This window comes from Corvus cornix, chromosome 2 (genome assembly GCF_000738735.6).
Source record: "Corvus cornix cornix isolate S_Up_H32 chromosome 2, ASM73873v5, whole genome shotgun sequence".
NCBI classification, from domain to species: Eukaryota; Metazoa; Chordata; class Aves; order Passeriformes; family Corvidae; genus Corvus; species Corvus cornix.
The window spans coordinates 41,602,658-41,626,794 of record NC_046333.1 but is presented as its reverse complement, the minus strand read 5'-3'; the positions used below and the strand labels follow the sequence as shown (position 1 = coordinate 41,626,794).

General features: G+C 36.9%; 1 protein-coding gene across 4 annotated transcripts in view; it reads right to left on the bottom strand.

Moving 5' to 3' along the window:
• The window catches only part of ZNF385D (zinc finger protein 385D), a 422,159-nt gene that overhangs the window by 326,330 nt on the left and 71,692 nt on the right, over window positions 1-24,137 (bottom strand). For all 4 annotated transcript variants that reach the window (XM_010398957.4, XM_010398959.4, XM_039548265.1 and 1 more), the window contains exon 2: window positions 10,048-10,326. In XM_010398957.4, coding sequence (XP_010397259.1) covers window positions 10,048-10,326 — 279 coding nt within the window. The remainder of the gene's footprint in view (window positions 1-10,047; window positions 10,327-24,137) is intronic.

The following is a 24,137-nucleotide window of genomic DNA, read 5'->3' as shown; positions in this document are numbered from 1 at the left end:
CATGACAAAGTCTACTGTTGAAATCTTCAATGGTTCAGATTAAAAGCCAATTTACTTAAATAAAAAGAAATTTTGGATCATTATTAATATCAGCCTGCTATGAAGATCCCATCTGTCTTAAAACATAACTGTAAACATGGTATCTGATGTTCTTTACTGCATCCTGCAGCATCTATTCTTCTCTTTGTCACTGCTAATGACAGAAATAAAGGTCTAAAACCAAGATCCACACAGCTTTGTTCCTACATTTCTTCTTTTAGAGGACAAGAATTTTATTTTTATAATCTTTAACTAGACAGACTGTAACATGGATGAACAGCAGTTCTGAGTATATGCTACAGGCAATTTGATGAAAAAAATAAAGGTAGAAAAAAGGCTTCAACAGCTCATTTTACATCTCAGAGCCTTTCAAAGAATACAGATTTTACTGTATTTGCCTTGCTTCCGCCAAATACCCTCAGCACCCTGACATTCAGAGTGGAATTTTCTTGGTTATTTTTCCTTTTTAAACATACAGCTATGAAGAAAACTCTGAGCCTTTGGCTATATATATCTTGGTCCTGCCTGATGAAAATCAAGCAAGTAGGCCTCTGAATCTTTAAAACCGAAGTTTTTCCAGTATTTGCTACAGAACCTTAGAAAAATTCATGTGGAAAGGTATCTCTGCAACTTACACAACCTCTTACCCAAAGCAGAAGTAATTTCAAGCTTAGATCAGTTGAGTTCTTAAAATCCCCAGAGAATAATTTCCACATCCTCTCTGGTCAACTCATTTCTGTGCTTACCCACTTTTACAATGAAGTTCTGAATGCTTTTATCCATATACCTAACCAGAACTTTCCTTGCTGCAATTTGTGATGCTCCCCTCTTGCCCTTTCATATACATCATTCTTCTATCTAAAAGCCCCTCGAGGAAGTTGAAGAGTGCAAAAGGATCCCCCACGAGCCCTTCTTTTCTTCACAGTAAATAAAACCAGCCTTGTCAACCTCTCTTTGGTGCTCAGGTAACCTGACCATCCTGGTGATGCTCTTCCACACTCACTCCCTTACAGTGATGTCTCTCTTGTACTGGGGGCCCAAAACTGGGCACAGTACTGTCCAAGTGTGTAGTTCATGAATCCCATTCAATTTTTTGTCCACAAGGGCACCTAGGTCTGTTTTTGGCAAAGCTCCTGTATCAAATGTGAGGAAAATGGAGCTAAGCAGAGTCAGAACTATGGTGATGTAATCACTGGTTTTCTTCAGTTTGATAACCAAATTTAAAAACTCCAACACAATAACAATAATTTAAAAATAAGGTGCAAACCAAAACAATACCCTAGAAAAAACTAGGACATTATCAGAATAGATAAGACTGTGGACCAAGAAAAAACCAAAATTCTATTGTGTTTGCCAAGTGGAAAAAACATCCATTCACAATGCAACTTGTCAAGATTCAAACGTCTATTGAGTTTGAGAACAGGAGTGAAAGTGGAAGGAGGAAATTTTTACTCACTTTCTAACAATATTGCTACTTCTTTTGGGATGGAATGAGAATTAATCAAAGGCAGGAATGGTGTTCTCCTGGCCAAAAAGGGACAGATGAGTTGTTAAGTGTTCCCAAATGGGACAGGTTCAACAGAAAAAAACTCCATTTCTGAATAATCTTTACCAAACTACTAACCAATTGTAGTCAAAATACCAAAGTGAATAATTTTTACACTTCCAGTTTTCCTTTCACTGTACTTCACTATGAAAGAAATTTCTTAAAAATCACAAAATGTATGATCACAAAATTATTCTTCATTAACTTTCTTTTTTCTTCTACAACATTTTAGAATTCAGCACAGAGAAAGACTCTGGGTTTTGGTTCTAATCTAATAGTCATCATGCTGCTAAAGCCCGTAAAAAAGAAATATTCAATATTGCTTTTATAATCAAAAAGCTGTTATATTCTGTATAATAAATTATACACCATCCCCACCAGGGAGGGCCTGCATTTAAAAATATATTATTCTGACAAAGATTCTAGAGAAGTATTTTAAAAATCTGAATTTTTATTATAGAACAAAGTTTTACTAAATAGTAATGCTAACAAAGTATTACCAAAGAGTAAGTGAGCTGCTTTGCTTACAATCAGTGTATCTTTCCAGCCCTCTAATTTCATATTTATGGAAAAACTGGGGGGAAATCTTGATTACGTCTATATACCTATAATGCTGCCTGCATGGGGACTCCAGCCAGGCTAACCTATAAGCAAGAATGTGAGACACAAAGGAAAGACATCATACAGATTAACTCACTCCCACAATAGCAGAACTGTAGATTAGAACTGGTACTTCTTTGATGATTTGTACTGAGCCACCATAGCTATCATTAATTTCCTCAACAGCGCGAGGAACTTGCCTCCTTCTCTTGAAATCAACAGGTTTTGGAACTAATTTCATTGGCACGGGTCTTAAATCTCCGATCTTGAGACATATTTCCACTACTGAGAAATATGTCAGAGCATAAGAAGTTAACTAAAGATTTCAGTGACATGACTATCAGGAAGACAGTGTATTTTGAATCAGAGGAAAAAAAACGTATGAATAAGTAAAAGTCAGCAGTAGTGAAATTTGTCTTACATTTTATATTTGCTACTTTTTTCTTCTACTCAGATATAGCTCAAAAATTCTGCATTAATTCTGTGATATCCTAAAAATTTAAAATTTATGCTACATGAGAGGTACAAAGTTATCATTTTACAGCTTCATTGAGGACTACAGACTTACATTTGAAATAAGAAAATGACTGAATATGGGAAAAACTATCTCTTAGTAAATTAATACCGGGAAATGTTGATAAACTTAGCGCGTTGTCATGACGCATAGAAGATCTGTTGCCTACCAGATGCCAGTGCAGGGGAAAAAAAAAATCCCATCATATTAAAAGAAGACAAGTTACTGAGAAGGTCTGGACAGAAGCCATGGTCATCATAATCTATATTGGACCTAGTGATATAAGCAGAACTAAATGGAGAGCCTGCAAAACAGGTTTCAGCAGTTTGGTATCTGTACATACAAGATCAAATGCCAGAGTTCTCAGAAATGAGAATGGTGCCACACTCAGGGAGAAGCAAAGAATGGCAGAGCAACCCCTCATACCGTTCAGAAACAACACAGATGGACATACATTGTTCTCAGAGTAACTGAACTTTATCCAGCTAACTTGGCATTGCTTATCAATGTTCCTGCCACAGCAAAAACATGAAGATATCACCTGCCTAAAATGGTATTACCTTTTAAGTGGAGAGAAAAACTAGTTCAGATAAATAGGTTATATGGCAGGTCCTAGCCTCAAAAAAAAAAAAAAAAACAAAAACAAAAAAGTGATTAGAAAGAGGCTATGTTGATGCTAAGTAGAAGTTCAAAGACAAAGATGACAGCTGTCCCATTTTTTTCAAGTGTATTTTAAACACAAATTTGAGGGCATAAAGGCCAGTTATTTTTCAATATGGAAGAAAGAGTTGCACACCTAGGAGCAACATAAGGGCCTGAAAACAGGAGGTTGTAAATATCTGAAAAGGACAAGCAAACTGTGACAGAACAATATTCGGAACATGCAGAGTAAGATCTGTGAGTATGGAAGAATAAATGTAGCAAGCAGGCACATGGTGGATGAAGATTTTCACCCTCCAATCTGCACATAACATCAGCCTTTGTGAGCTGTTGAGGACACCATCTCCAACTGTCTTCACATAGTTCTCAGAGACCCTATCCAGGTTTGTTAAAAGGCAGCAAAGAAGGACCCACTTCTAAACTTGTTTCAGCTGCCACTGTTGAATTTCTCTTGGACAAACAGCCATGTCTTTTAGATGAAGGCAATTTACTAAGCATCTTGCTTCAAGATGGTACCAAAAGGAGGGTACTGTATACAGCTGGGGGTATTAAAAGAGAATCTGTGCAGTCTTATATTCAGGCAGGAAACTGAATTCTTTGTAACTTTTTGACTCTGCAGTTAGAGGCTTGTTTAGACCCTGGGCAGATGTTCTTTATGGTGGAGATTCTCCATATACCTTAAACGGTTGGATTCATAATAAGCTGCTACAGCGTGTTTTATTCATTTGGCACTTAAGATGGTTGAAAAGAAAGGAATTTGCTAGTTGAGACCAGAGCTATACTTCAATGGAAGACATAAGCACATCTTAAGTGCACTTGACGAATAATAAGGAACTTCAAAAATACTTTAAGTATATTTAGACGTAAATTTCTACTTATCCCCCAGCTTCTGAAGAATTATCCATATTTAAAAAGCACAGTTCTATAGGCTCCCATACTTTTTAAACATCCTGTCATGCTATTCAGTGGACCAATTGCCAGAAATACCACATGAAAAACTGTTTAACTTCTATAGATTTCTCCCCTCCAAATCCAAGAGAATGTTTTGGAAATTGCTAAAATATATTTTATCTATGTGACTGCATGCCATTATTGAAATTATTCCAAGTGCACTCCATAAACTTTCCTCACAGCCTTCCCACAACTTGTTGCAATGCCAAGTTTTACCTGTGACTGATCTGTATTAAAATTTACCAACGTCCATTTGCATTTATTTGTAATAGCAGACAGCTAACTACAGCAAGTCCACATGGATATTTGCATACATGTAAAGAGTTTGTCCACATTTACCATCCATTCATCCTTTTTGTATACTCACAAAGCCAAGTAGATCCCATGATGCTTATTAGAGGAAATATCAACATTGTGCATGTGGCTAGTGTGAGCTGGCTCTTAAGGTTCTCTCACTCACCTTGCGATAAAACTTTGTGGTGAGCTGTGGATGTCCTATATGGTGATATTACCTTTCTGAATAAGATAAAAAAGATTCTGCAAACACAAGTGGTGCTTTAAAAGCATACCTTGCTTGCAAAAGTGCTCTTGAAAGCAAAAACTGCTAATAGTCCACTAACTGAAATAGGAGCATGATGGAAACAGACAAGCACTTTGAAATAAGGAGGAAGATTTACATCTGGAAGCAATGGAAGTGACACACTGCCCTTAGCCAGTCCTACTTGTTCAGAAATCTCCAGCTTTGACATTTGGAAGGTATTACAAATACCCAGAAGGAACCTGCTGTGATGGTTTACAAGATACTGGCATCTATGACCGACAAACTAGAAGCTTAAAACCAGAGGAAAATACATATTGGATTTACTGTTAACTGGCCAAGAAGCTCTGCATCAGAATATGACATTAAAAAAAAAGTTTGCTAGCAATGTGACTTCCAGGGACATCTCAAGCTGATCTGACAATTCTTACTTGTCTGGAAATTAATAGAAAATCACGTGATCTGAAGGAAAACATACTTTACTTGAAGATTTCCTCTTTTCTCCAATGTCCCATCCAATCCTATTCCTCTGAAAGGAGGGTTAACACAATGAGAAGAGCAGATAACACCACTTCCCTGAAAGCCCTAACTTGGTGGTTGACCACGTAAAAGCAAGAATGTGTCTACCCCAAAGCCATCAGTTTTCATGATCACGAAACATGACAGCAGAGGTGTAAAATGCAACGGCAGCACAGAGACGGAAGATAAACAGCAACACAAAAGCGCAAGGAAGGAAACTCTGCAGTTTGGATAAATCACCTGGATTTCCTACCTGCAGACTAGTAAAAATTCAGGATTTAGATGTAAAAGAGAAGTTGTAAAAGATTAAACATTTTCTCTTACCAGTGTGCAAAAAAATTACTGCATAGATTTAAGGAAATTGCCATCTCAAGAGCTGTTGTAGGAAACTACATTCAACTACTGAATGAGGTTGAAAAAGAAGAATAAAATGTGGGAAATAAATGTTCCTTTTTAGTGCATATTTCATAATATGCGTAACATAACCTCAACAATCAAATTGTTATTCAATCTAAAGTAATAATAAGTGTTGAATTAAGGGATTTGCTTTTTGAAATTAGCAAGGGGGAAAAAAAGGATGCTCAATTCTGATACTTTCTGCTCCTTTTTTCCATGTACTCAATGTCCTTGTTGACACTACAATAAAATTTTACTTCAGTGAAATTTCAGTGAAAAAAAAGTAGTTGTATTCAGGTTTAGTTTAAAAGATAGTACATAAAACATACTAAATTGGATAGTCTTTGGTCTGGGTTATGAATTTAGAGAGCTAGATGGATAAACTACCACCAAATGCCTCACTGCCTCCTATGTTTCAAAAGAATAATGGTTCAGAAATCAGTTTTTAAAGTGTAAGGAATTCTATTAATTTTGTGACATTGCTCACCTCCTTTATTATTTTCCCACTTGTTCTCTAATGTATTGTAGGAAGTATTGCAGAGGAAAGCAGTTTTAGGTTTTGTCCTAACCATGCCTCATTCACTCACGATCATTCAGCAATTTACACAAAAGAATGCACAGAAGAAATTCTGGTTTACATAAAATTTTAGAAACATCAGCTTTCTCACTGGTGCTGCTATACATTTGCATCCACAGTTATTTTTCCAGTCTGTCAGTAGGAATGTGAGTTTTGCTCCTGCTGGACAGAATAAACAATGTCCCACAAGAGGTCACCTCTTCCCACAGTGTCCAGGCTGGTTTTATGAGAAGTGGTAGAGTGCCAGCAGACCTGATAGGAACTGCATCTTGCCCTCTTTTAATCCCAAAACATACTCAAAATCTCCACTGACTTTCTTGTCACCTTTCCACTGCAAGCATGAGAGCAGAAAGGCAAAAAAAGCACCAGTAAGAAGAATATTTTATAGGCTATACTGAGGAAAGTGTGAGAAGTCTTTTTAAGAGACGTAAAAGGCAATTATTAGGAGGAAGTTACACAGAAAATTGTGTTGCTCCCAAGCACATACAGTTCAGCAACAGAAGTGCTGATGTCTCACTATGTCCTGTTAAGTCATCACAAACCAATGTACCAAGTAATGACAAAAGAAACATTGGGTTCACATCACTTTTGTGGCTGCACAGTTGGCTGTTCTGAGGTTGTTCTGCCCCAGGAAGGAACCACATGGGTATCACACAGTACAGCTGCCAAGCAGACAGATAGATAAAGCAACTAACAAAACTTTTCGGAGTATAGCTGGTTATTCAAATACAGTCCAGATACCAACAGAGCAGCAAAGAAATACTGCTTTTAACCCCACAGTGCACATTATTTACTGATTATATATTTGCAGATGTTAACAGGCTTTGTGCATAAGCAACTTACCTTATGAAATCAGGCAGAGATCTTCAAACATAGTAAATGTTCTGATATTCACATCCAACAGACAAAAGCTACTTCACACAGCTGGAAGATGATGACTGTAGCATGACAACTCTAATTACACAGCTAATGCAGCTGAACCCTACCTCTGTTCAGCAGTCCATTGCAAATTATTTTGGAACAACACGTGGGCTTTTGTTTCGTATGAATCAATCTTCCATTTCTACATCCCCTCGTGATAAAGAACACACAAACCTATCCTGCTGTGTGGGAATAATTTGGAGATGAAACAAAATGAGAAAACACAACTCCGATATGTTTCCCAACCTTTCCACATATGATAGTTCCAAGTGAGCACCCAACATTGCAAAGGCATATACAACTGAGAGTACAGCTCATGAAACACTGTATTTAGAAATTAAGTTTCCTTGTGCATAGTACAGATACTTCACTCATATGTCATGAGACATAATAAGTAACTATGATGACAAAACCTTAGAAGATAATGCATAAAGCAGAACATTTACATAGTTTTAATTTACAGCAGAATTTAGTCTCTAGAATTATTGTGTCACTAACCTGGACATAAAGCATAGCAGCTGTCTTCTGTGACAATCAGACTTCCACACAAGAAATACCATTCTCTTAAAGTATCCTTCTGACATACATTGAGAAAACAATGCTGTGCATGTTTAACAGTCACACCAATAACCTTCAAAAAGCACCATCTGCATGTACATGATAAACTGCAATGGTCAAGTCATAACATGTTTAGTCATGGTCATATGTCACTTGAGCTTGGTGGGGTGTCACCAACACAACAATAATTTGCTCAAAAAATGCTGCCCATATTTCAGATATACAAGTTATGACAAAACCTATTATTGTGAAAGAACTCTCCTGTTCTGATTTTTATTCGACTTAGAAAAGGCATCTCAAACAGCATCTCTGTTCAAGATGCGGGGAAGATGGTTACTCAAGTATTCAGTTCTAATTCAGTTCTAACTTCTAGAAAGAAATATTTAATACTGGTCTCTCTAATTTATAACATTCAGTTGAAGAGAAATGAACTTGGTGACATGGGAAAAATCCCTTCCTTATACTTTACACTACATTATTCTCTCAGTGGATTGCTACTTTTGACGATATTCAGAGATCTGCCAGATTTGAAAATCCTAAAGTTTCACATAACCCCCCAAAATAAATGCACTTTGAAACAAAGACCTAGATAGTCAATCAGCTATTTTCTCACTACACACAGCTACACGCAACATAGAATACTTTTAAGGAGGAAATAAGAAATACACTGCTATACTGCTAGTTTGAGCCTCTCCAGAATATAAATGTTGAACCGTGATTGAAGCTCTTTGATACTAATTTCAACATTGCTTAATCACTAATTCTTTATTTATCATGGATTAAAGTGGAAAAATGAACTGCAGAAAAAAACTTTCTATCATTAGCAAAATTGTTGTGCTAATAATAACAATAACAATTTCTTCTTAACCAAAGATAGCAATAAATTAGACTGTGCTTATTTGGTTTTATAAAGAATGCATTTGTGGATAACCATATTGCACCTTTAATCAATTAGGAAATCAATCTTTCTTTATGAATTTCCACAGCTCCTACTAATGGTAGTAGCATTTTTTTCTAAGTCTTCTGAACTCTGAACATTGCCAAATGCTGCAGTCCTGCCTGCCACTTAAATAAAAAATTAATTGTATTGATGAATTTTATGGAGGTGCTATTTGTTTTATTGTTGTGTTTTACAGAAATGAGCAACACCTCATACACAGACAAGCACTCACATCCAACATACCTCAGAAACCTATTAATGTTATTCCCCACTCTTAAAGCGGGAACAATGCAGAGACTATTAAAATAATAATATGAAGTTCTATCTAAGGATTATTGTTTTGCCTATCCTTCTGCAGGTGGGGCAGGAAGCAACTCAAGCTACAAAATAGTAAGCAACATGTGTGATCTGGAGAAAGAAAATCTGAAAGTCCTAAGTACATCATATTAACACAATTATTTCTCTGACATGGTGCACAGAAACAGATAGAACAATCCAGTACAACCCTATACATGGTACAGCAAAGTTGAGTACTACCTGTTATGAAATTGAGAAAATTGTAACATGATAATTTTTCTTTTTCTTGTCAGGGGCTATCATTTTCCTCTATTATCTAATCTGCCTTAGTACAAAAAAAAACCACAAATGTGTTTTTCTTTGAGGATCACAATTCACTCTGATTATAAAAGAGTATGTCACGTACTACAAAATGCTCTGCCCAAAACTGTCAATGAAAACAATTAAAGCCAAAATAAGTTTTGTTCCACCTCTGTTTGACTTCAGCCATGACCTTTAAACAAACATATGCTAGCTGTGGTTTGAACCTGGAGTAAGCAAGCTAAAGTGAAATGAGTTTGGGAACGTATTTCTGTGTAATGTACTTGTTTCAATTTATTTCACAACCACCTTACATTCGTTAAAAGCAAACACGCCCCTAACAAGGATAACCTTTCTAGTAGACTGTGAAGTACAGAATATCACTGATTATGCTGAAAATCATCAAAATGCAAATGAAAAGAGAAAGAATCTGAATCAACATCATTATGTAAACGAAATATAAAATGAAAACTCTGGTAATAACACAGATGGTATATGTTTAGCTATTTGCCAGATGCTCATGCTAGGGATGACCTCCAGCACTCTGAAGTCACCAAGAGCCTTTGCTTTAACTTCAAAGCATTTGTTGTCTGAATAAAACAAAGTTTAGATTAATATATATCGACAAAATGCACAGTGCTGCAATTCTCAGATCAAAATATGGCAAAGGTTTATATATTATAATGCTTACCATTATCACTTTTGAGACTTCCATTGCTGAGCTGTTTTAACCTCTTCTGATGGGATTTGCCGTTGTAGTGGATTTGTGCCTGAGCAGCAGAGTTTAGCTGAATGTTACAAACATTACACAAAGTGAAATTGGTGTGTTTCTTTTCTCTCTCCTTCTTTTCTTCAGTGCCATCAGGTGCTAATTCTTTCTCACCTTCCTGGTCTGGGAGAGATGTGAAATCTGAATTGTATGACTGGCTATCAACAGGTAAATCGGGGCTCCAGGGCTTCTTCATATTTTCTGAGAAGAAAAAAAACATATGAGAGAAGATTGATGAGAACACAAAATAATACAGACAAAACAGCAACATCTGCAAACCAGTAAAAGGCAGAAAATAATTTTTTGCATTTTATATTTTAACATTGTATTTTGCTTTCATATGCACTCATATATTTTGCTTTCTGTTCAAGATTTTCAGTTCTGCTACGTAACTTGACTAACTCCACAGTCAAGTGCCCAAAGCTGAGCCTGTCAGATGTGGATGCAGCACCTCTGTGATAAATTATCAAAGAAAAGGTAAAAACACTGCAGGAGCTGAGAAAAAAATGTGAGAGAAAACAGCCCTTCAGCCAATGGAAAAAAAGGGGGAGAAGGTATAATGAACAGAAGAAAAAGTACCTGTCTTGTATAGTAGCTCAATAAGCTTAAATGCACAGCCCTTACCCTTGAGTTTATTAAACACTTAGCAACTCCAGACATCCTCTCTCCACTTCCTGTGATTGCTTTCAAGCCCAAGTCTAATAACTTCAAAACTTTCTCATTTAGAGTAGTTCAAAGACAAATAAACATGTTATTATTTCCTTATCTTAACCACACAGGATTACAATTGAAGGATAGTAAACTTAGATTCAGCTAATATCAAACAGCAACAACTACAGAAATGAGAAGATAATCCCATCTGCAGAACTTCAAGTGAAACCAGTGTAACTGTGAGCTTCCACGATTTAAAAGGGAGCAGAAATGGCACAGGTGAAGAAATGCTCTGAGCACTGCAAACCTAATTTACTATTCAAGGAATGCAAAATGTTATACCAACTTAGCATTTTGATGAGACCTTTACATACCATATAAATCTTTAAAGTGTTTGTTCCCCCAGACTTAGTGAATAAATGAAGGTCTAGACAAAGAATGTAATCTATACTTTGAGTGACAAAATTACTGCAGCCTTAAATACGATGACACTATTTGGTCTCTAATTGACAAATCAATCAACCTAGAGACAAAAAAAGATTATTACAGTGACACAAGAAAATGGGTCTTTAATGGCAGATCCAGAAAAGTTTCAGTGTCTAAATAAACAATCCTAAACAAGCCTCCAGACTTGGGTCTGATTGCAACATAATACTGCAAATCGTTCTTCAGATAGCTTCAGATGTCTTAAATTTCATCAGCTTAACTTTTTGCCAGACCTCCCAAGGATTTAAAGACATTTTTTGTCTTCCAGTCAAATCACAAAGACAAATTTATCTAAAGATGAAAATCTAAAATCTATCTCAAATATTCAAATCAGTTTCAATCTCAGTTTTCAGATTTTCTTGCTATCTAATTAGCATTGTGTTCTTTTATGCTAACTAAACCCCATTTCATTTAAGAAAGTACAGACCCAGGTCTGAGAGGACCTCTGCACTTGCTGTAGATTTTAACCTCACTCAACTAGTTCTGTCATTATTTTATCAGCTTCTGTGTACAGTCAACTCTTATCTAGGATTGTAGCTGTTGGAAGCAAGAGATGAGAAAGAAGGCTAAATATTTCACTCCAAAGCAAAATTACAGAGAGAAAAAACAATCAGCATAAAAGTAGTTACTTATTAAAGCAAGGCTATTATACCAACAGTGATGATAGGAACTTTTACCTACAAATCACAAATGTCCCGAAAGACATTATGAGACTGTAGAATCTTTCAATAGCAGACCTATAGCATATTTCTCCTAATGGGAGGAGGAGGTTTCTCTGAGGAAGCAGCATAAACCTATCAACCTCTCAGCCCTTCTGGAGTTTGCTGGAGATACTGTTCGCTTCAAAGATTCATCTGCCTAAAATAATTTTAAATTAGTAAATTCAGTCTTTAATCAAAGCAGTACATAAACATATATACGTAATCTATTGCATTGAAGGTATTCCCCACTAGAGAGCAGTATGAATTTAAAATTACAAGAACAATATATCCCTAGACCTATAGTGCTAGCCATATAGGCATAAGAATACTATAACAAAACAGATTTTTCAACAAAGATATAAAACTTTGTAAGCAGATATAATCTAGTAAATTCAACATTGCACGCTATGTGTATGCATCTCATTCCTTTTGAAATATTTCCACACATAAGCTGGCAGCCTAATAACGTGTATTAGCATGTTAATATATCCTTCTAATATTTCAATCAAAACAGTCTAATCCATGAAAGTCTTATTTTTGGCATATAGAATCTGTCTTGCATTCTAATCTCATTCCAGAAAACAAAATTAGGAAATGCACACTCAATAACGGCACAATAAACTAATAAGGGAAATTCTGCCTTGGGAATAAGTGATTTGGGCATCTACCATGTGCTTCCATTAGAAAAGCATGTGATGTCATTAGAGCTGCAAAATACTTTTGTGTATGTCCACGTTACTCTCAAATCTGGAGGAAGGGCATCATTTATAACTGGAGTTTAGGTAACAACTAGGAAAACAGAAGTTTCAGAAATATATATTACACTACAGTCCATCACCATTTTCTTTACAGATACACAGTGATTTATGAATATATAATGGCACTGCTAGAGGACTAAAGTGAAATATTAAACACCTGTGCAAACCACTTGCTGTAAAGCCAGCATTACTTAGCAGTACTCAGTATGTTGATTGGGCCCAAAATGATTCATTAAAAAAAAAAAATCAAAAACAAGAAATTTTTTTTAAAAACAGAAGCAGTTTCTGATTAAAACATTCCGAGTCATTCTTACTCAATATTTCTTAATAGACAAGTAAATAAAGACGGCAAGTGATAAAAAAGAGGGAGATATTTGAGTATAATTTGCTGGCATACTTTTAAAATACAACTTACCACTCCAACTAGCATTTTTAAAGAAATGGGAAAAAAAATACATCAAGTTCATAAATTCGCATAAAGACCCACCAGTGTTTAAACCAACACACATGCAGCCTAATTCATGAAAGCAACAGGACTTCAGCTCATGCTTGCATCATTGCATACTTCCATCTTCTGGAGTAAAAATGTTTAGGCAGCAATTTTGATTGGTGAGAAAAAGAATGCTTAGCTGGTCCTATTGGAAAATTACATGGAATATGGTTAGAAGAGAACATTATAATCTTAATTTTGAAAGTAATTTTTAATTGTTATCAGTGTCTTATTGGTTTGATAATATGTGGATAGGCTTTAAATGAAAACCCTCTTTCCCTGACATCATATTACAGAGTTCATGTTGACTGTACTGGTTACATATCTTTTAAAGTCATCAGTTTTGCAGGTACCTATTTTTTCCCTGTAAAAGAAAGTTAGCTTCTCAATTTTAGGGGTCCTAATGAAGCCTGCAGAGCACTAGAAATGAGTGAACTAGGCAACCAAGATCCCAAAATTTCATGCCAATTTAAATAGCACTCTGGATAAATGCTTACATTTATTTTCCCTGGGGTTCTGAACTCAATTTTGGCTCAGTGATGCTTACCAGTAAAACGAACTTTGCACGACATTATAGCTTTGTGAAGTAGAAAACTGTCCCATGTGGAAAACCAGCACAACTACAATTTGTGGTGTTTGCTGGCTTAGACAATGTAGCTACTTCCTGGGGATTTCTCTTCTTAAATGTGCTTGAAGGCACTGGATTAGAAATCTCATTCTTCCCTGAAACAACCCTTACCTTCTTAACTGCAAGCCAATGGCATACCTTCTATTCAAGAAAATTTGAAGGAAATTTTCCTCATTTGTACTACAATTAATTGTTCTATTTCCAGACCCTCTTATCAGCATAGAACTGTATCAATCACTGTGACTTTGGCTCTGTGCACATGATTCTCAAACACACTGGGTACATTCAAGAGGCCAACAGTACATGAATCCCAGAGACCACTGTGCACGTAAGTCAGCTGTATTAAATAGAGACCTCTTGCCACTGATGAATGACCAGTTCAGCCTGGAGAAGAGAAGGTTCCAGGGAAACCTTAGAGCAATGTTCCAGGAGCTGAAGGAGCTTACAAGGCTGAAGAAGGACTTTTCACAAGGGCCTGTAGTGATAGAACAAGGGGGAATGGCCTCAAACTGAAGGAGGATATGTTTAGATTAGGTATTAGGAAAAAAATTCCTTGTTGTAAGTGTCGTGAGGCATTGGAACAGGTTGCCCAGAGAAGTAGTGCACTCCCCATCCCTGAGGGGTTCAAGGCCCAGCTGGATGGAGCTTTGCATAACTTGCCCTAGTGGATGGTTGCCTTCCTATGGCAGGATGGTTGGAACTGGGGGATCTTTAAGGTCCCTTCCAACCTAAATTGTTCTATGATTCTATACATCTTAAAGAAGATCTCTTTGTTTACTTCCCAACAAGTTGCTACAATAAATACATTCCTGTAATAGCTGAAGGATAGAAAAGATGGACAGGAAATTAAGGACAAAAGTCCACTAATTACAATATTCAGGAATTTCTAATACTTCTTTTCAAAACTGTGAAAGACATTTAAGTAGCAATCATCAAAGATGCAGATGTTTGCATCTCAGTTACTCATTCACAGATTCTGCTCTATTCCTGGACACTTTAAATTTCACCAAGAAGGCCTATGAAAGGTCATCTCACTATGAAGCAGACTAAAGCATAAACTCAGGTGTTTTGTTCATAGAAAAAAGTATTCCTCTTTATTTGCAGATGTCTGTGCTGTAGATCTCAAGTTAGATGGGATGAATCTTGCTCTGCCTGTGATAATGTCTCTCCAAACATTAAAAGGACTGAACTTTTGCAGGTAATAATAGTAATACTCGTTTTTGAGATATCAACATATAACAACAAATATTGAGAGACATCAGCTTCTTTCAAGAAACTGTTGTTAATGCAATGTTTAAAAAAAAAAAAAAGAAAAAGAAAAAAAGAGAAAAAAAGAGAGAGATTGATCACTTACCAATATCCTCTCCTTAATCATCACCTCATCATTTTTCATGTATTTGGGGGATGTTACTGGCATGCTACACAAAAGCACCTCTGGTAATAACTGAAATCTTCATATCTTTTCAAACTTCATAAATTTGATGCTATATCTTTCAGGTGATTGGACATCACCAGTTGATGAAAGTCACTGTAGCATGGTGCCTTTTGCATCAGCCTTTTAAGAATCTTTTTCACAATGTGAGTGAAGCTATGTGGCAGGACCATTCCCAAAACTGGTATCTCTGTGCTAAAGTCCTCTTATTTATCTGTTATGCTGAAACTCCTTGCTGCATTGGGTACTTGTGACGCCTTTACCAAAAAGCCAGTGAGTGCTAACTTGCCTTTGCAACCTTTAGTTGATCTCACTGAATAAAATGCTAGCTCTAGAAATTTATTCCTGGGAGAAGCCTAAAATGATCATACTGCCATCTATTTTAAACATAGATAGCAGGGGCAGAACAGCCTGGGGGAAGGATCAGGAATACAAAAATAAAATACCCTTGGCTTCTTCCAACCCCCATTATCACTGGATGATCCCAAGACTGTAGCCTTCCGGTTTTGGTCACGGTTGCACCTGCTCCCGGTTTAGAGCCCAGAGCAATTTAGGTCATGAATGACCTATTTTGCACATCGTGGCTGTGGCAGAACAAACACACAGCAAAAAGGACTAACCAGCAAAGCGGTGACAGGTCCCTCACGGTGAAAGCACTGCACCTGTGAAACACAGCTCCCTCCCAAATGACCTGAGTAACCTACAGGGTACGCTGCAGGACTCATCTGCTTTCTCTGGATGGACGGATGGATGGATGAATGAACGTCATTTCAGTGGAAGAGCTACTGTGGAATGGGACTGTACTGAGATCTGAAATGATTTTAGAAACCAATTCATTTTTCAGGACCTCCTTTGTTCTGAGCCTTTCAGATTAAATTTAAATACAAAATAGCATATAATACAATAAAATTTGATGTGAAAATCTGGAAAATATATGCGCTAAGTAATTTTATGCTGTAGGAAGGCTTTTCTACTATGAGTTTTAGTGAGCAAGTATAATCACTTGCTTCTAAAAATCAAGGAAGAGTTTGTCAGGTCATACACCCAAGAGCTAAATTACTAATCAGAGATAAAACTGTGGATAAAACTCAGTATCTCTTCTTGCTGTCTGCCTAATACAGCTCAGATCACATCACATTTGAAGCCAATATTTACCAAATTTTCTCTTTAAAAATTCCAGACAAAATAGAGTAAAACAGGCATCTTAGCAGGGGGGAAGAAAAGTCAGGGAGAGAACCACCTTATTTTCTTGTTTATTGTTTCTCTGTATCTTACCAGCTCCTCCCAGTCTGATCACTGCTGCTAGCTGCTACACCACTTCAATCATCCATGGGAATAATAAGAAGATCATAATCATCATCATCTCAGGTGCTTTTGTGAAGTCTAAGAGGAAAATAATCTCTTAAGCAAAACCTGCATCAAGCAAAGGAAATAAAGGCAGGTTTTCCTCACATGTTTATTCCTTGGGGGGAATGAGGCAAAATGAGATTGACATTATTTGTGATTGGAGTGCTTTATAATTTCATGTCTCTGTCCTAGGACTCCTCCCAAGAAATGCATCTCTGCAGACTGAGCCCTATAAGAATAGATACTTATCCATTTGAAACAGGCTCATTGTATATTTGTATACCTTAAGCAATAGCACAGAAAATAAAAGCCTGGGCTTTTGTTTTGCTTTGCCGGGAGAGCACTTAAATCTTTCTGGAAAGGCTGCATTTCAATACTGCAGCAAATGAACAAACCCCAGCCTATCTCCCATCACAGCCAATTCACCACGAGATTCTAAAGGAACTTTTAGATGGACTAAACAGAAAAAGTTCATCATTTCTTGGTTCAGCAGTTCCCTCGTGCCAGAAGCAACCAACAGACATCTCATAGTCTCAAAATATACTGCAGTCAGTTTTTTAATTGAGTTCTATAAAAAGAGCTAAGCACTAATCAACACCATATGTTATTCAATTAGCTAGTAATACATATCTATTTCTCAAGCCTGTGCTAACATAATGGAGCACTTTGGGTGGTTTGGAACTATTTAAAGGCCAAGTAATTAATTTGCAAACATCAGCTTCTAAAATCTGAGAAGCACTACTGTGATGACTTACAAGCCACGAAAACTCCCTCATTTGCTTTTTATTCAATCTGTTTTCAGAAATGGTCCTTGTGAAAACAAAGATTTCTGCATAAAATAGGGCCAGAAAAAGGCACGAGGTCAGCTATGTGTGTGGTACCCAGGTCCAGAGGGATTCTCTTCCCATGCAGGTAAAGTGAGCAGTTTGTGTTTTGTCACTTCCCTCTCCACCAGCAGTATACTGTGGTACAGACCTTGTACCTGAGGCAGTAATTAACATGACAAATGGTAGAGCTAGCTATGTGAGCTCTGCCTACCAAGAAAATTTGTTGTTGTCAAGCAACCTGAAGTGCATTATTTTTTCCATATTCTTGATTTCCACATATGGAAATTGTGCTCGCAGCCTCGAAACTCCCATCAATGGCAGTCGGAATTGACTGAGATCAAAAAGAAGGGACAGAAACATCCGACTGAAATTCAGGCTGCCTCTGCTAGACAAAACCTTGGGTTTAGCAATATTTCTGAGAAGGTAGGCAGTCAGTGCAGGTTTTAAAGGGAAGGGAAAAAATAAAATAGGGAATTAGAATCATGGAATCTTTTAGGTTGATATAGATCTTTAAGATGATTGAGTCCAACCATTAAACCAGCACTGCCAAGTCCACCACTAAACCACGTCCCCAAGGGCCACATCCACACGTCTTTTGAATGCCCCCAGGAATGGCAACTCCATCACTTTCCTGGGCAGCCTGTTCAAGTGCTTGATAACCCTTTTGTTGAAAGAATTTTTCCTAATATCCAGTCTAAACCTCTGCTATCCACAACTTGAGGATATCTCCTATCACCTGTTACTGGGGAGAAGAGGCCGACCCCCACCTGGCTACACCCTCTGCCAGGTATTGCAGAGAGCAATAACATCACCCTTCAGCCTCCTTTTCTCCACACTAAACAATCCCAGCTCCCTCAGCTGCTCCTCATGAGATTTATGCTCCAGACCTTTCACCAGCTTCATTGCCATTTTCCGGACTTGCTCCACCACCTCAATGTCCCTCTTCTAGTGAGTGCCCCAAAACTGAGCACAGGATTCAAGGTGTTGCCTCACCAGTGCCCAGTACAGGGGGGCAGTCACTGCCCTGGTCCTGCTGGCCACACTATTGCTGATACAAGAATATTATTTTTGATTTTATAGATAAAAATCACTTCTTTTCAGTCTCTCTGGATCAACTCCCATATGTGAAATCAGCCTACAACCTGTCATCCAGATATCGTATGAGTGCCATTTTCCACCTTAAATATCTTTAGTTTTCCCAGTACCTAAATATCCAATCAAAACTTTATCTCAGCAGAAAGCAAGAGCATGAACAGCTGTTTGGGCATAACGAGCAACTCATTTTTGCAGACAAGTAAATTCCATTTTTAACACTCCAATACAATCACTAACTACCACTGTATCCAAGTAGGCAATTTTTAAAATTAAGTTTCAGTTAGTGTTTGCGACAAGTTTGCTGATAGGTTATCTCTTTGGATCCACAGTCACTTTTTTTTTTTCCCTTTTGTGATTAAGTATTTCATAAATAAGTATTTTGGCAATATGCTGATGAAATTACATCTACAAAATGAAACAGAAAAGTAATTAAAAAGGCAAGCCACATGAATAAGCTCTGTGGAAATTCTATTTAAAAAAATAAACAATAACCACTTTCCCAAAAAACCCCAAATATTGCAGAATAAAGAATAATAATTTTCAGAAAGGCAGTTCAACCCCTGAAATCTTTGTTATGCACAAAAGAATACAGCCATTAGACACGAAATAAAATAAACAGGCAATAAATGTAGTAACAATGGGGAACAGGAAATTAAAGGCTACAAGCAAAGGATAACTAAAATTAAGATTTGTTTTCAATTCAGGAGAAACGTCAGAAATGTGAAGGTTTTCCTTTTTTTTTTTTTAATCTAAGTAATTTTAGAAATTATTATTTCTTGTTATTTGAAAGATAATTTCCAAAGATTTTCAGAGTTTTCTGGTTTCAATTTTCAAACCTTCTGAGGTCCTAGTAAATAGCAATGTTTAGCACATACAAAAACATAAAAAACACAATCTCCCCCTCCTTTTTGCTATACCTGTGTTTTAGGGAACTGCTGTGTGGATATTTTTAAACAAAAGACCTTGAAAACACAGGAGCCATAGAAGACCAAAAGAGCACTTTTAGTGCTTTAATCAGTAACCCTTTGGAAGGTATTTCTAAATCAAACAAGAAGTTCTACTTTTGCCTTTCTCTAAATGCATTTCTAAAAACACCTCTGTTAAAAAAAAAAATTGAGGAATTAGATCTTATGTTTGAATATTATCATTTATACTTTCACAGCAGGAATCATTTTTTTCAGATTAGCTGCTCATTATAAAATATTCAGATAGCTCTGGCAGCATTTTCAAGTACAGGGTTTTTTTGGTTTTTTTTGTTTTGTTTTTTTTTTTTTTTTATTATTATGTTATTGCTTCATTACACCCACTGGGCCATTTAGTGTCGAATTTAATGGAGAGCAGATCATTTTCCAAGCAATGCAAACACATCAAGGTGAAAGTCTGTTGTGTTTGGAAAGGTTAGCAGATGTTTTTGCAAGTGCTTGTGAAAGTTATTGTTGTTTATCTTATTCTTGAACCTTTGGATTGTATTTTCTTTAAATACTGCATTCGGCACTGCATTCACGGTAATATGAACGTCATTTCTGCTAGTTTACAGCATGTGGGTTTTTTGGGTAGCTTTTACAATTTTAGTTGAGAAGTACAAACATATTGTGTGGAACTTAAAAAGCATATTCTCTATCACGGCTTGACAGACAATGAATGCCTTTGCTATTGTCTCCAAGGCTGATATAATGTTTCTGCATGTCAACTATACATTTATCTGACTCTCTTCATCAATACTAGGGATCTAAAAATAATGTCTAGCAAATCAGACCATCCTGGACATATATCGGTAAAAAAGTCTGAAAGATGCATTGGTGGACGTGGACCTATTTATGTTTCCGCGGGATGACATAGTGTCCCAGAGCAGCAGCTAAAATCTTTTGCTACAGTCACACAAGGCCAACGTAGAGCTTCGCTTATGCCACTGGGGAATTATTTTAACACAAGGACTATCTGTCTGTGTCACATTTCTAATAACCTTTTCATCACAGTACCCAGATGTAATCCATTTATAGAAACGCTTAGGCATCAAAAATAAAAATGTGCAAAAGGAATCTAATTACTGAACACAGAAAGTGGGATGATTTATTTTCTATTTGGGATAAATTCAGGTGATTCACTATTAGTGAATGTAAATATATTTTCAAGGCATGATTGCTATAATCCCACAGGGTGCCAACGTGCGTCCAGGAAAATGCATCATAAAATACCAGGACCTAAGAGGACATCCTGGGCAATGAGATATTTATTACACTAGCTTTTTCCTTGCATTACTTTCCCATGAGTGTAATTCACTCCTCTGTTGAATTGTGTGGAAAATCAAGGCAGGGCATATTAGGGAGAATTTGCTTATAAGGTACACATTTTTTATAAGGTACACATATGAAAAAAACTTTTAAGCTAAGTGTAAGAGGAGGGTGTGAAATTTTTTCTGTAAGTGTTTCTTGATGCAAGATCTGTGAAATATGTAATATATTTGGAATTTGGACATGTATAGTTTGACAATAAAAGTATGGAAATGCAGGAAAACATGGACAAACTAGAGATCACAACCCCATACCTCCCCTCCAAAGCAGGAACTGCTGCTTCACTTTGCTTCTAAAAGTCAGCCCCTGTTTGAAATTAGTGACTGCCCAGCATAGTCCAGAAGTATCTTCCAAAACTTAAAACCTACCAGAGAGGCCAAGGAGCTTACTGAACACCTTAATCAGTGATGGTGCCTTACGAATGCTAAAATACAAAAAAGGCTTCTAAAATAGGAAAGATTTATCCAATATTGCAGAAATCTGTATATTTTTATACATCTTTTCCATGAAAAGTCGTCTTGGACCTCCACCTTATGGATTCTACCACCATGTTATTTTTTTTCTTAGGCTTTATATAGCATGCATTGCTAATAACTAAAAAGCATCAGTGCTTCTTTCTAAAACATCCTCCGATGATTGGATGTATTTCTGAAAAAGAATCATGGAAAGCATGGGAATACCAACACACACATACACAGAGAAAGTAAAGTAGCTGATGCATTCCAGCTTTCTGTGGGAGACCTTCACGGCAGCACTTCTCTGCAGCAAGTGCTCATAGTGAAGACTCTGAGCTGTTGCTTTTGCGAAGCCTGAGCACTTGGCTCAGCCACTGTGATCCGCAAAAACGACTGCTGCTGAGTGTGTAAAATCCTTCCAGCATGACTGCTGCTGGGTGTGTAAAACCCTCCTAGCTCTGCTGGCCATCTGCAAGGTCTCTCAACCTGCTGGGTAGGCTGAAAATGCTGAAAAGCTCTGAGAAGTCATTCATGGTAGAATTCAAAGCTTTGGAAGACCTATGAAGTTTCTTCCTTCAGGCATGCTGATTCCAATGAAGCAGCTTACAAACTCTATTATACATAGAACAAGTTTATAAAATCCCTGGGATTTGCTCAACTACTTATTTCTCCAGAATGATGGCTCAACTTTGCATTAAAACATTTGTTGGCAGCAGTCATTTAAGACTTCTGATACAATATTTATGACATTTCCAAGATTAACTCATTTTGAAAAATAACTTTATGGCAAAAGGTTAGAATACTTGACAAAATATTAAACTGTCCAATATTTCAAGGTTTTTTTCTCAGAATTACCTTCTTCAATTCACCTCAATCTAAAACACTGCAGGTCGCTGGACATGTACATAACTTTGATTTAAATGAACTTTTCAGAGAAGTTAGAGAAAAGTTAAATACAATGCTAGTAGTGACCTTTAGCTATTGACAGTTTTACAATGTGGTGCTCTTCCCACTAAAAACCCAGACATCTAACTGGATCAGTTTTCCCGGATTTGCAAGATATATATATATATATATATATATATATACTCCTACAGAGATGCAAGTCAGGTTGACAGCCACTGAACTCTGTAGCATTACATTGGCATAAAACCAGTGCAAGAAAAGCAGAATCAGATCCCTATTTTCCTTTTAACTAAAGGAAATTCATAGTAATTTCAGCATCTCAGCAGTCACCATAATTTGTGCTGTTCTTGCTATGTACTATAGAAACTGTCACTTTTTAAATTTATGGTATCTTTTACAGCTTGGGTTAAAGAACACTTAAAGCACTTTCAGTGTTTTATATACCTCTACTCTAGAAGAATAGAAATGAGATTCCTTTATTAATTTAGATCCAGACTACCAGACTATTCACACTAGCAGTCTCGGAGAATTTTAATGGGATTACCGGCATGTGTAAGAATTTGTATGACAAAAATCAGAAAAGGGAAACCTTTAATGATTTAAAAGTACAAAGATTACAATAGCTAAAACTTCATTGTTGAGTGTATGACTCACAAAGCTACAATTCATTCAATTAATAGTCAACATATATGTGACCAATCAGAGAAGTCCTATAAGGTAATAAAAATCCAAACAATATCAAATTACTACTTCAATTGTAAACCTACATATTGTTTCTTCCCTGAAAAGCTTCTTTGATAGAAGAAAAATTATTGAATTATGAACAACCAAATTTAAAAAATTAATCTCTCAGTACGCATTCATTTACTTTTGCTTCATTTTAATGGCAAGCCATTTGAAATCCCTGTCACATTTTCATTTTGTTTGTCACAGAGGCATATGAAGAGTGAACATTACATGTAAGCAAAGCCATCAAAACCACTGCCTAAAACCAAACAATTATACAAGTGACCTTTCCCTAAGCCACTGCACACAAAAGACTACTCCATCCTACCCCTCATTTACCTAGTTTAGAAAAAAAAAATCATTATTTTACTTAGCACTATTTAAATCCAGCCAAATAATGCCATTTGTAATCAACTTTAACTGTCAGGAAGAAAATGGGAATGGCTTACCTTGCAGTATAGCAGTGTTATCCACTTCAGCATGCCTTGCTCCTACAGCACAAACACATCTGGAACCAACCCGCACTCACTGTCACCAACTGCTTCTCACAAATCACTCAGTTATTGATCACTACACTTATCACTCTTCATTGAACCTCATTCCACATTACTGATTTTTTGCTGCTTCAGCAAATTCTGAGACTTTCACTGCGAGGAGAATTCATACACAAACCAAAGCAGTGATCATTTATACTGGATACTACTTATTATATCAAGCCTTTCTGCAGGGGTCTGCATTTATTTAAGAATGAATCGAATGAAGTGATAATGGTTTTTCAAACTTCCTTGCACAAACATAAACGTTAATGAGAAAAATGAGCAACAGCCTCTGAGCCCTACAGCCCAAGCAACACCAAGTCACTACATTTCAAATTCTGTTTTGTGCAAAAGTGTCGGGCTCGTGATTGCCAGATGATGGACGTGTGAATGTCACATGCCAGGCATGTGATTGGCATGTGAATAACACATGCCAGGCGTGTGCCTGACACATGTTTGCCATGTGCTTGCCACGTGCTGGACACCTGCATGCCATGTGATTGCCACCTGGTGTGTGCTTGATTACAGCCAAGTATCACAGCCAGTATCACAATCACCTACTAACAGGAGTTATGGTGGGAAACAAAGAAGCTACCACTCTCCCTGCTGTCACCACTTGAACCATCACGAAAGAAGGTGGATGGGTCTCCTCTGGGGGCAAGCTGACTAGAAGCACAAGTGCC